Source organism: Hoplias malabaricus, chromosome 11 (genome assembly GCF_029633855.1).
Source record: "Hoplias malabaricus isolate fHopMal1 chromosome 11, fHopMal1.hap1, whole genome shotgun sequence".
NCBI classification, from domain to species: Eukaryota; Metazoa; Chordata; class Actinopteri; order Characiformes; family Erythrinidae; genus Hoplias; species Hoplias malabaricus.
This window is the reverse complement of record NC_089810.1, coordinates 32,403,867-32,417,700: the sequence shown is the minus strand read 5'-3', so window position 1 is coordinate 32,417,700 and position 13,834 is coordinate 32,403,867. Positions and strand designations below refer to the sequence as shown.

Below are 13,834 nucleotides of genomic sequence, written 5' to 3'. Positions count from 1 at the left end.
AGTACAGCACCAGTCAAAAGTTTGGACAGACCTTTTCATTAGTCATTGGTGGAATAGGGCTATTCACTGTATAGAACTGTGCACCAGACCCTACCTCTGCACAACTCTTGACGAGGCCACAGCTGGTCACTGAAAACCATTCCAGGTGACAACCTCATGAAGCTGACTGAGAGAACGGCGAAAGTGTGCAAAGCTATCATCAAAACAAACAGTGGCTGCTTTGAAGAATCTAAAGTATAAAACATATTCTGGTTTGTTTAACACTTATTTTGTTTACAACAATATGTGTTCCTTCATAGTTTTAATGTCTTCTATATTCATTTACAATGTAGAAAAAAATAAAAAATAATAAATAAATAAATAAAGCAAAGAAAAAACGTTGAATGAAGAGGTGTGTACAAATTTTTGATCGGTACCGCACGTTCACATTATGTGGAAAGTGGTCCAAAACAAAGGAAGCCCTGACTGAGTGGGCGTGTCCAAATATTTGACAGGTATTGTATTAGACACCACTTTGTCACTGCCAGAATGAAAGTGGTCCACCCAGACAAAATATCCTGTTTTGATGTGGCTGTCAAAATATTGACCGCTTATAAAAGTCTAGTTCAAAAAGATATCTAACAATGTGGACATAAAGTAATTAACCCTTACAGTGTGTCACACTGAAAAGTGATTCAAAAAGTTGAATCACCTGTACATTACAGAAAGAGACAAGGACCCAGCTCACGGCAAAATCACACAGTAAGCAGACAGTTCAGGTATGATAAATACCAAGAGCAAGCACTTCAGCTGCACTGACATCTGTTCCACACACAAACATCTAGTTAGACCTTAATGGAGAGCACTTAGGCTGAGACAGGCTGCAACGACTAGTCAACAAGGTGGGTTAGTCACTGGCAATGGTGGGGTATAGATAGCGTATAAATGTGTTTATTCTTATTCAAGATACAAACCCCATTTCCAGAAGAGTTGGGATATGTTTAAAGTGCAATATGAACTACAGGCAGTAGTTCCACGTCAATCCTAATCCATTATCCTATATGGACTGGTACTTCTCCAGCTCCCCTGAATCATTTTCACAGTATTATACAAGGTACTATGATGAAAGACCTAAATTCTTTCATTAAACAATGCTTTGTTTGAACTATTTGACACTTAACTCATGAAGTTTGGCATTAAGTATTGCGCAACAACCTATCTTTTTGCTTTTTGCAAAGACTGAGCCATCAGGAATGCTCCTTTCATAATCTCTTCGTTTTTCTCTCTCTCTTGCACCTGTACCAATTGTTTTGGAGTGTGTTGCAGGCAATACATTCATTTTATATTATTTTTTTTATTTGCAACGTAATCCTTTTTGTTGGTGAAAACATTGAACATATTTTCTTTATGCTTTTGTCTGATAATTAAATGCATAAGAAAATTTAAAAATATTGATCGTTTTTTATTGCATTTTACAAAATCTCTCATCTTTTCTGGAAATGGGGTTTGTAAACAAATACCTACTGCCATGTGCGAATTTCAGAAATTCACATCCTCCACCGCACACACCGTAGTATGGCATGTCCAACAGTTTAGTGCCTGGTTACTGTTTATTTGCCTTTTCCTTACCATCCATCACCCAACAAAATCCTCTTCATGTGTGCTAGCTAACATAACAGAGCTGAGCATTTAGTGTTCTCCTCCAAGTGTACTGAACTTTACAATGAACTCATGTTAATGGAAGTGCCTGGCATGAGCAAGCCTTCCACCTGAAGCTAAAAGGTAGAACTCGCAATGACAAAAATGGGTCTGTAAACAAACATAAGGAGTGTGTCACACTGAAAAATGATTCAAAAAGTTGAATCACCTGTACATTACAGGAAAGAGACAAGGACCCAGCTCACGGCAAAATCACACAGTAAGCAGACAGTTCAGGTATGATAAATACCAAGAGCAAGCACTTCAGCTGCACTGACATCTGTTCCACACACAAACATCTAGTTAGACCTTAATGGAGAGCACTTAGGCTGAGACAGGCTGCAATGACTAGTCAACAAGGTGGGTTAGTCACTGGCAATGGTGGGGTATAGATAGCGTATAAATGTGTTTATACTGTAGGAAAAGTACAAAACATGGGGCAAAACTGCATAAGCCTGCATTAAAACTGCTAGAGTTAGTTGAGGTGGAATATTGTTGATTGTGTTGAACTATCAAGTACCTTATCCTTGAAAAATGATTGCTAGGTGTACAACATGTGTGCAAACCAACTGAACAGTATTTCAAAATCCACAGGAGGGGTTGGACAGAAAAAAAAGAGAGAGAGTATACTAATAAACTTCTGGTTTTAGTCTCACATGCTGCAGTTCTCAGATGCCTCCATGTTACAACTTGTAAAATATCCATCTGAGGTTCCAGATAACTTGAAAGAGTGGGCGGCTTTGGGCCGCTCCATTGTCCCCTGAGCTCCATGGGCTAAACAGCTCGGTATGAGGGGTGACCACTATTCCCTAATAAGGCCAAATCTTACATTCGCCAGCCCAAACCAGCCCAGTCTGTCCACACTGAGCCTGAAACTCCAGCACAATTCTCACGGGCCAGTGTAGAGACCCTGATAGACAGAAGTGAGTAATAATAATGGACATAAGCGTGTTGTCGCTGTCTGAACAAACCCATATGGAGCTTTTTTATTATCTGAGAATAAACTACACTGCAACTGAAGCTCCCTTCCTCCAACAATGAGCACATAGGGGGGCAATTTTAACCATTAGCAACAAAAGCAAATGAAAGAGTACTGAACAAAAACGGTTACTAACCAGTTACTGCTCCTCACTCTTCACTGCTGTGAGCTCAGGTTGGGGTGAACAGCGAGTGGCTCATTATTATTTAAAGGATCATACGCTGAAATTGTCCATTCTGAACAGGGCTCTGTAGAAGGGATGTTCGGGGGTTGGGCAACGCTGCTGTGGGGCTTGTTCCTTGTGGGATTTTTACCAAAGCAGGCCACAGATGTTTCATTATGAATCCAAGCTGAGTTCAACTGAGTTCATTCCCTTTAATGTGTGCCACTGTTTTCATAATTCTCTAAGTGGAAACCTGAGAGTCCTAGAGCTAAGCCTTCACTTCAGGCCATAAATGTCAAGCCTCAGTAGAAATAACAGGAAAATGACAATAAAGAAAGCCACGATACCAGGCATCACTTCGCTGTGAGAAAGAGACAGACAAAGCTGAATAAAATATGCTCCTCCAAACATGGCTGATCATTGGAATGAGTCAGTTCTGCCGTTAGTCAGAGGTCTGGGTTGCAAGGCTAATAGATTAAAACATCTGTACAAATATATAATATAGCATGGAATATTCTTGTCTTAACCATATTCCATTTATTTAATTATTATTGAATATTTCAGTCCTTGTAAATTCAAGTGCCACCATTTCTATAAAACAACAAGCCTGAGAGGGTGAAGGTATGTATATTCTTCCTGAGAAATGTAAAGCCAACCACAAGCACTGCTTTATATAATACTGTTGGTAATATGTCATTGGATAGCTCAACACGCTTGGAGGAGAACACTAACTGGCCAATCCTTATAAGCCCCTCAAAAGTGCCCAACCATATTGTTATATAATGGGCGTATATATGGCTGGTTACATCTATGTTAGCATTTCATTAAAACCACTGGTTAATTTTAATTAAAACCAGCTCATCTCCAGTACATCACCTCCTCCTCAGTGCTGGTCCATGGAAAAGTGCTGGGGCTTTTTGTCATTAAGGACAATGTGGTTAGAGGAAATATAAAAGAAAGCAAGTGACAGGGGCGATAGCTTTTACAAGTGGCCATTTTACAAATAGAGAGGTAGGGATGGTAATGGAGAGGGGATGACTTTATTGGTCTGTTACAATGGTGCACAGAGATCTAACAGCTCAGACGAACATTACTGTGATGGCTGTGTGCAATACTGCCGTCCCAACACGAATAAAAATGATAGGGGCCATCAGTACTACCTTAAGCATCATCCTTTTCAAGAGGAATCCAATAGGAATTGTTGTTATCTTCAAATGAAAACACCTACAATGGTCCATGGGTTTTGTATGATGATATTTCATTGAAAAAAAGAAAGAAAGACACAAAAAAACTAGCATATTTTTCCCCCACGTTTCCCAAGTTCCTAAACACACTGGATTGGGCACCAGTCCATTACAGGGCACCACACACTCACCCAGTCACTGGCCAATTTTTATCGTTATCTGTGATTGGTCTTTTGGCACACTTGATGAGTTTAGCTAAATTTAGACAGAAGCACACAAAAATATTTTAATAAAGAAAAAAAAAGACAATTCTTAGGAGTGAACTGTCACTTTAAATATATTCTGGGGTCAGTATAAAGCTTTATCTTTTTATATGCATTTTCTATAAGGTTCGGTCTAGAGAACTATCTTCTTTCTGGTCCTAGACCTCACCCCCCACAACACACCCACCCACACACAGCAGGAACAGAGTGAGTGAGGTCTCTGTTCATGGAATATGAATCAGAAGTGACTGTGTGGGAGGGACACCCTGCAAACCACAGGCTTTGGGTTGTGTCCAGACGGGAGAAAGCCACACGCTGGCTTCAGCAAGGAGAACAGGCCTCAGACACAGTGGCCTGGTGGGAGGCATTCACAACACCACCACCACCAGGGTCTGTGTGTGGGCGTGTATGTGTGTGATGATCTAAAGGAATGGTTGACCACAAACACACTCTGAGGCTTCTCAAGTACTGGGATTTTAATGTGTAATGAGCCAGTGCTATAGGACCTCAGTCAGGCACATGGTGGGATCTGGTGGGATCACTGTGTGTACGTGTGTGTGTGTGAAAGAACTGGTTTATGCTCCATAGAGAGGGTCCTCCTACATGGGTCATGTTTCTAAATAATTTTAGTTCACAATGTCTAAGAGATTCTGAGTGCTAGGTGGGTTAATGCTGCTCAAGAACATTTCTGTGAGTATGTGATGGCATTCAACCATAAGAACCTTATTTAAGTCAGGTAACATGTTACATTTAGTGCTGTCAGAAAGTACATGTTAACACATGCAGAAATTTAAAGTGATCATTATTTTTCAACACAATTTTTCATTTGACAAATTTCCTCCCATAACACACTATTTTTACAGAGCCTAGTTACGCAATAGCGGTTTAATTTAGCAATGTAAACACAGCAAATTCAGGGCAGAATGTAGATTGCATTTTATTTATTCTGAAATATAATTTAAATAAAACAAAATATCTCTCTTTCCCTTCCACTTCCTTGCTCTCTCATTGTTAGGATTACATTTTTAAATCAATAGAAAGACACTACTAACTAAATATAATTCCACTGTGTGGATCTTACATTGATTTATTTACATTTAAATATCCATTTTTAAATTCTTCAGTCTTATAAAGACTTTTTTTTTTTTTTTTTTTTTTTTTTAAATCGACTGACAGCACCAGTTCAATTCAATTTATAAATTATAATAGTATCAGTGTTCTCTGTAGATTTTGACGTCTGACCATGGGCACACAGACTTTTGCATATGGCTAGAGGTTCTAAACTACCATTCTCTCCCAGTGTGCATGGTGTTTGGGTGTGTGTGTATGTATGTCCGTGTCCAAACTCTTAAACTAACACTAAAGAAGCTGAGAGCCCATTAGGCTTGCATTTAAAACACAGACAATTAATAATAACAATAACAATACACTTTGGCCAACTCCTGTTCAAACAATAGCTTAGTCTTTCCATAAGGGCACTCTTCCAAACCTGCTTTATATGCACAGAAGAGATGTTAAAAAATATAAACAAACACTCAAATTTGTTTAATGAGTTCAATTTCCACACTCTGGCTACACATGCAATAATGATGCAACGCTGCAAATATTTCTGCATGAAAAAAACCCAAAAAACAACAAAACCTCAGGCTCTTATCTGTTCTTCTGATACAGCACATTGTTTTGGTCTGGGTTGGTCCTGTTATAAAGGGAATGGACACAGCGGGTCCATTTAGAACACATAGTGTGTATGTGTGTGATTGTGTGCACGTGTGTGTGTGTGTGTGTGTGTGTGTGTGTGTGTATGTGTATCTTGACCAGACTAAAAACAGTCTGGGCATCTGTCAGCTGGACGGCTATGTAATAAGGGACAGTGAGAAAATGGAACCTAATATGAGCAGGTGACAGGGGCAGATACAGAAAGCATAGCACAGCCACAGCGGTCAGTTCGACCAAAATGATGGTCTCACAAACACACACACACACACACACACACACACAGTTTTTTACATTACCACACAAACTACACCACAATGGCTGATGAGCTTGGGTATTCATTCATTCATTTCCTGTAACCATTTCATTCTGTTCAGTGTCGGGGTGTTTTGGGCACATGTTAAAAATAATAAAAAATGCTTATGGTTTGTCACAAACCTCAGACTCATTAGAGACCCCTATTATTAAACATGCATGGGCTTAGTCATTTACAACTCTATCTCTTTTCTAGAATTCCTGCATAATTCCAGCAATGCAGTGTGACAGACAGTGTGTGAAGACATTCAGGTATTTCTGCAGCAGGTCCCGCTCCGGGTGACTATCTGAGGAGCTTGGTGTGTTCTCCCTGTGTCTGCATGGGATTCCTCCGGGTGACTGTCTGTGAGGAGTGTGGTGTGTTCTACCTGTGTCTGCATGGGTTTCCTCCGGGTGACTGTCTGTGAGGAGTGTGGTGTGTTCTCCTTGTGTATGCATGGGTTTCCTCTGGGTGACTATCTGTGAGGAGCTTGGTGTGTTCTCCCTGTGTCTGCGTGGGTTTCCTCCGGGTGACTGTCTGTGAGGAGTGTGGTGTGTTCTCCCTGTGTCTGCATGGGTTTCCTCCAGGTGACTGTGAGGAGTGTTGTGTGTTCTCCCTGTGTCTATGTGGGTTTCCTCCGGGTGACTGTCTGTGAGGAGTGTGGTGTGTTCTCCCTGTGTCCGTGTGGGTTTCCTCCGGGTGACTATCTGTGAGGAGTGTGGTGTGTTCTCCCTGTGTCTGCGTGGGTTTCCTCCAGGTGACTGTCTGTGAGGAGTGTGGTGTGTTCTCCCTGTGTCCGCGTGGGTTTCCTCTGGGTGACTGTCTGTGAGGAGTGTGGTGTGTTCTCCCTGTGTCTGTGTGGGTTTCCTCCAGGTGACTGTCTGTGATGAGTGTGGTGTGTTCTCCCTGTGTCCGCGTGGGTTTCCTCTGGGTGACTGTCTGTGAGGAGTGTGGTGTGTTCTCCCTGTGTCCGCGTGGGTTTCCTCTGGGTGACTGTCTGTGAGGAGTGTGGTGTGTTCTCCCTGTGTCTGCGTGGGTTTCCTCCAGGTGACTGTCTGTGAGGAGTGTGGTGTGTTCTTTCTGTGTCTGTGTGGGTTTCCTCCGGGTGACTGTCTGTGAGGAGTGTGGTGTGTTCTCCCTGTGTCTGCGTGGGTTTCCTCCGTGTGCTCCAGTTTCCAAAAACGCACAATGGTATGTGGACTGGCAACTCAAAAGAGTCCATAGGTGTGAGTGTGTGAGTGAATGTGTGTGCGCATGTCACCCTGTGAAGAACTGCAGCACCCTCCAGGGTGTGTTCCTAACTTGTGACCAAGGATTCTGGGTTGGCTGTGGACCGCCCACGACCTTGAACTGGATAAGCGGTTACAGATAATGAATGGATGAATGAATTGTGTGTGCACTACCAGATTCTGCCAAAATAGTGCTGTTTCTAACATTGATAAAGTGCTTTTTACATGTTTACACATAAATGTACAGTTGCTTTTACACTATACAGAACAGAGGGATCAGAATGTGTTACAGAGGCCACTGCTACATCCAGCACGCCCACCAAACAGAACCCACCACTGCTGCAGTCACCACCAGCTATAGACTAGAGCCATTCAGAGTTCTAGTTGGGACACTTTTGAAAACAAAGTAATTGTTACAGAAGAATGGAGAGAGAATGTTCATTTGTCAAGGACACGTTGTTATGTTTGAATGAGCTACAACTCACACACACAAACATGCACGCGCACACACACACACACACACACACACACCCACACACACACACTCTGAAGGTCAGACAAGTTTGATTTTCATGTGGACAGATTTTTTAAAAACTTATTTAAAAAATAAGAAAGCGTAGACAGCAGAGCAAAACATTTGCTTAAAAACATACCCTTGTAATGTTTGGATTAAGCACGAGAAAATGGGACAACCTCTAACAATGATACAAGACTTGGGAGACCACCAAAACTATCCTCATCTTACACACATTACCTAAAGCCTTGCGATTACTTGGATCACAGGAAGTTGAAAACGCAGCCTTTAAAGTTTTGGGAATATCCTTAATCAATGTTTTTTTTTCACAACGGGAAAGTAGCCTCTGACTATTGTACAGCCCTTTCATCCCAATATTATGCCTCAATAAGATGTAAAACTATGTCCCAGGCATCAAGCAGAGGATTCATAAGCAACTCATGTAATACCTTCCAGCAAGGGAGCTTACGTAGGCATTCAACTCTTCAGATGTCTGGTTCCCATCACCAGCACTGTTAAGAATCTTCAATAAGTTTCTCAAGAATGGTTCATGAAACCATGCTAAAGAACTCTGGGTATGGGTTAATGATTTAATTGTGGGAGAAAATGGGAATGCTTCTGTAAATGTGTCACAAAGCGATTACAGCCGTGATCATACAAAATGCCTCTCCACTAGGCAATCCATATTTCAATACTAATAACTGCTCCATCTTCACTCACCATGTAACAAACTCCCCTTTCAGACAGCCACTGAACAATTAGCCTCTTGAAATCACTTCAAAAACAATTACGCTGTTGACTTCTTGCCATTTTCTGCTCAATTTTAAACATCCTTCTGGGCTTTGCTGTAATATTAAGTAGCTGGAACACTTTGGAGGTGAACAAGACTGAGTAGATGCCTCTCTGTTGAATATTCTCCTCCACAGCAGTAAAAGTATGAACTGTGCAGATATGTAGTGGAAAGAAATGGAGGGCTAAAGCTGCGGTCAGAAGACATTTGTTGGCAAAATGTGAGCGAAATTTTATTCTTCTTAATGGAATTTGCTGTGAAGAGCGATTTCAACTTTGACATGAAACTTCATGCCCTCGGCCAAATGGACCATTCTCAGGGCTGCAGTATCACTGACGTGGAGGAGGTTTGCTAGTGTGTGTTGTGCTGGTATGAGTGGATCAGACACAGCAGTGATGGTAGAGTCTTTAATCACAGTGTCCACTCACTTTCCACTCGATTACACCTACCTTATTGGTCCATCTTGTAGATGTAAAGTCAGTAGACAGTATCTCATCTTTTGCTGCACAGTTTGGAAGTAGCTGCATTCTAACTGCACACTTAATACTAATTCAAACTGGGGTTCTCCTATGTAGTATGTGACATAGTAACAAGTTTTGAGTATAATAAATAAATCCACAGTGAACCAGTGAATTGTTGTGTATGTAACAAAGGACATTATTTCCCTACAATCCAATGCAAAAAGGTAGGAGGGTCTGGTACAAATAGTACCCATTAGTACGCTGATAGTTCCTTACATAGCCCACTTCACATATCATAAAACTAATGCTACTATACACAGACAGAGCACAACAAGTTAGACAGAGGGACATGAAGCTTTAATAGAGTTTCAATGGTATTGTTATCCAACAGAAAATGTTTTTGTTTTGTGTTCTACAATGTGCACTTCATAATGTGGAGGAAGATATTTGAGTTTCAACCTTTGAAATAACTTGCGCACAGCTTTGCAGGTGCAGCTTTTTATGATGTGTGTTGCATAGCAATGGTTCATCAGGTTCTGTTTGTAAGAAATAGTGTAGCATGTTAATATTAAGGTTAGTACACGCATACTCTATAGCATTAGCATGTAGTACACAATTGGGATGCAGCCAGTGACTCTGTGTGAATCTGTTCACAGGTGTGAGTGAATGGGTCCAATATTTCTGGATAGGCTATAGACCCACCATAAAAATCAACAGCATGAAATAGTTACAGAAGGTGAATGAATGAATGAATGTCGGTTCTATCACTCCATTCAGAGTTCCACTTCATCAGCCACCCACAGAACTTTGCTTCAATGACGGCCAAAATCGAATACCCAGCAATTTCAGCACTTGAAGCTCTTAAGTTTTTCCTCATTTACATTTCCTCTGAAATAACAGTACTTCCTGGACTCCTTCTGCTAGACGTGCACATGTTCAGTCACAAGAGCAATGCAAGATTAGTAAAGAGAGAATTAGCACTTACTTTAGCTGCTCCGATCTGCTCTTTGCGAAACTTCTCCAGGGGAGTTATGAGAACATCGTCAGCGTTCTGGATCTGCAACGAGGCACATCAAAAAAAAGTGAGACATCTGAAGAGAAAATGTGCTTAATTATGGAATACGGACATATCATGTGGGAGTGCGTCCACTCTTGCTGCAGTAACAGCCTCTGCTTTTCTGTGAAGCCCTGGCACTACACCATACATTGGAATACTCCTATGAGGATTTGATGGCTTTCAGCCACATACATATATATTAGGTCCGGTACTGATATTGGATGATTATTTCTGGATATCAAACACCACTCCAACTCAATCTCAAGGTATTGGACAGTGCTCTGAAATGTCTTCAGGGGAGTTCTGAGCACATCTGTGGCATTTTGTATCTGCGAAAAGGTGTTTAAAAAAAGTAAGACGTCCGAAGAGAAAATGCATTAAATTATAGCAAACGGACTCGGCTGCTGTCAGACTGCGACCCCAGATAGAGTTTACATGGACGAGGGAAGCAAAGAGGGAGCATTAACTCTGGAAAGAGCAGAGCATTTTAACAAGCAACCCTTGTAATGGGCAAATTTGTAGCCTGAGTTAATATTTCATCACGGGTGCGCTCCCTCCAACGCCACTGATGTACAGTAACGGCCGAGTCGGCTTCATCAATATTCTCCCAATGAGAACTCAGCGCCAGTTCGGTCCACCGACCATTAAAGCCCGGAAGAAAATGAGCGGTTCTACAGAAGTCATGAAATTGGACAATAAAGAGGAATGAGAAAAACGCTCGCCTGCCTTACGCAGGCTCTAAAAGGCAGCGCTGATGGCAGGCTGGGCAGATATATGACACGCAAAAAGCTGGAGATGGAGCTTTAGATTGCTGCATGGTTTAAAGCGGAAATATGTGTTTGCTTCTACGACTGGTGGGGGAAATCAGTGATGGTCTTCATCATCATGCATGTGGTGCTGAAAGCCCGGTATTACACCAACACACCAGATCACTCTTCATTCGTCGTGTCCATTACATGGTAGGTTTGTGGGTGCTTGGGATAGGATAGTTCTGTTCAAGATATCAAATGTTAAATGATCACACTGTTCAATAACATCAATATTATTAACTCTTAGTAGTTGTGATAAAACAGAGTTGCAAAGGACAAGGGGCACTGTTTGAAAAAAATTGAAGGGCACATCCTCAATTGAGTGACTTCTGCTAATTCGTTGTACAGCCACTGCTCACACAGGCGTTCAACTGTGTAAATGCTGCTTATATAACCTCTATTTAAGGTATAATGCCAATAGAATGGCAACAAAGTGCTTTTCCACTGCATGGTACCTACACTTCTCTACATGACTTGACTCTGATTTCCCTCTTTTTTTATGCAAATGTAGTCCTGGTACAAGGAACCAGGTTCTTTTATTAGTACTTGCTCACTTATGGTTCCAAACAAGTCAAGGTGAGACTAAACCATAATGTGTAAACTTTGCAGAGCACTGGTTGGCAAGAGAGAGTCGTCACTCTACACCACATAATGCAGACAACCAGCACAAACTCTGCATCTGTGAAAACTCTACAGAAGAGATCACTTTTCATATCCGACTCTCAACGACAGCTCTTAAAATTATGCTGTGGTCTTCTGAAGATGTTTAAACCCTTCTTGGATTGGTAGCCGATGGAAGAATCCAGCGGGAAGTGGATGGTGCGACAAGGAACAAATTCTTCTGATCTGTCGATGAAGCTGTGTTCAGCCCCAAACAACAACAACAACATGTGAATATACAATGAATTAACAACGCCTGATGTTATTGCTGCCGTTGTTGTGGTTTCCAAAGCCTGCTGTTCCTCTTAAGAGACATCATCAGCTACATTTATGGAGGGACCTATGATAGTGGGAAATGATCGATCGATCGATCGATCTCTCTCTCTCTCTCTCTCTCTCTCTCTCTCTCATTGAGAAATCTGACTCAGACCTCGAACTCCTAATGCAAGCAAGGCACCAGTTCTGATTTCTTTAGTTTTAGAGGGACACTAAATTCCCCTCTATTCACATCTTTCATCCAGTCCACTGATTCAAACAGATAGGGGTATAGACCTGTAGGAGTGGGAATAATGGCCTGGGGTTGTTGTACAGATGACCGCAGAGTGAACAGCCTTTGATCCAACTCAGGGCCTGATCATTATCTGCTATGTTGAATCAGGTGTGTTTAATGAGGCAGAGCACTGAATTCTTCTGTGCTGCGGCTTGGGTGGGACTGAAGTCATCTGTGGCGGGTTGCCCTGAGTTGTTTGGCACTGCCTATAACCTTGCTGTCTGCCCCTGACAGTCAGAATCCCCTGGGCACTTGCCACAATGGCCGGGTAAGTAATCTCCTTGAGATAACAACAGCAATAATCAGATATATTTTTTTTTCTCAAGATAGTACCAGTCTCACTGTCTGTGTGAGTTGGATGGTCTGTCCTCTCCTCCAATCTCTCAGAATGATGCTAGCCCATGCGGCCAATACATTAGCGAAGACAAAAGAACTAGGTCATTAGTGATCTCCTCCAAGTGTGTTGACTTGTCCAGGGACCTTGTACAGCCTTATTTAACTGGAAACCATGAATAAAGTAAGTATTAAAACCCCTTTACTTTTAGCACACAATATGTTGTGAATTTGCCTAATTAGTGTCCACCATGTTTTTTTTTAGCTGTACAGTGGGGCTACTTTACTTTTTTTAATTGGAAACCCTCAGATATATCATTACAGCCCTGATCACCCCAGTCTAAGTGTGTGTGTGGTCTTGAAGGTTGTGTCTCTTGGCAGTTTATCATTATGAGGTAGAGGAAATACACACCCTGCCAAAGATAAACACACACACAAGCACCAGGTGGCACCTTAGAAGTGTGTGTGTGGGGTGGGGGGGTGGTTGGGTGAGGAAGTGAAGCCCCACCACAGTGTGCTACATGACACTTGGCTTGATTTAAAGTGTTATTCCATGGAGTGAGTGTGTGCGATAAAGCAGAGATGGAGCCTCTATAATCCATAATACCTGTGCGAGCTTTAGACAAGCTCACCAGAGTAGACCACCCTACACCTCCCTTGCCCCTCCCCAGTAAAAGAGAGAGAGAGAGAGAGACAGAGAGAGAGAGATCCTCTCTTCCTTCCACAAATCATTGTCTCAGAAACGCTCAGTGAAACACACGCTGAGAAACTGAGATATGATAGAGGCCCTCATATTGTTGCAGAGATTAATGCTGAACGTATGATTCAGCGGCTGATCTCAAACTGCTTTACCCTATCAACAGTGTTATTTGTAAACACGCATTCATTCTGAATTCAAGGCTCTAACACATTGCAAAGAAGTTGGGATAGAAGACTAGAAACCTTGTGAATGATGCTCCAACAACACCTTAAAAAGGTGCGTTTTGAATATAAAAAGGTGCTTTTCCATGGCATGGTATTGTCTTAGCACGGCTTGATTTGCTTTTCCCTGGTCGCTTGTCCACTCCCACAGCTCCCTCTCGAAATGTAGCTGGTGATATTGCAAAACCCCATCTCAAAAGGTGGCTTTAAAACACAACAATGGCGGTAGTAACATT

The 13,834-nt window shown here is 41.8% G+C and overlaps 1 protein-coding gene across 3 annotated transcripts in view; it reads right to left on the bottom strand.

Moving 5' to 3' along the window:
- LOC136709523 (rho GTPase-activating protein 42) overlaps positions 1–13,834 on the bottom strand; it is a 113,816-nt gene that overhangs the window by 50,422 nt on the left and 49,560 nt on the right. For all 3 annotated transcript variants that reach the window (XM_066684820.1, XM_066684819.1, XM_066684821.1), the window contains exon 4: positions 10,254–10,325. In XM_066684820.1, the coding sequence (XP_066540917.1) occupies positions 10,254–10,325 (72 nt within the window). The remainder of the gene's footprint in view (positions 1–10,253; positions 10,326–13,834) is intronic.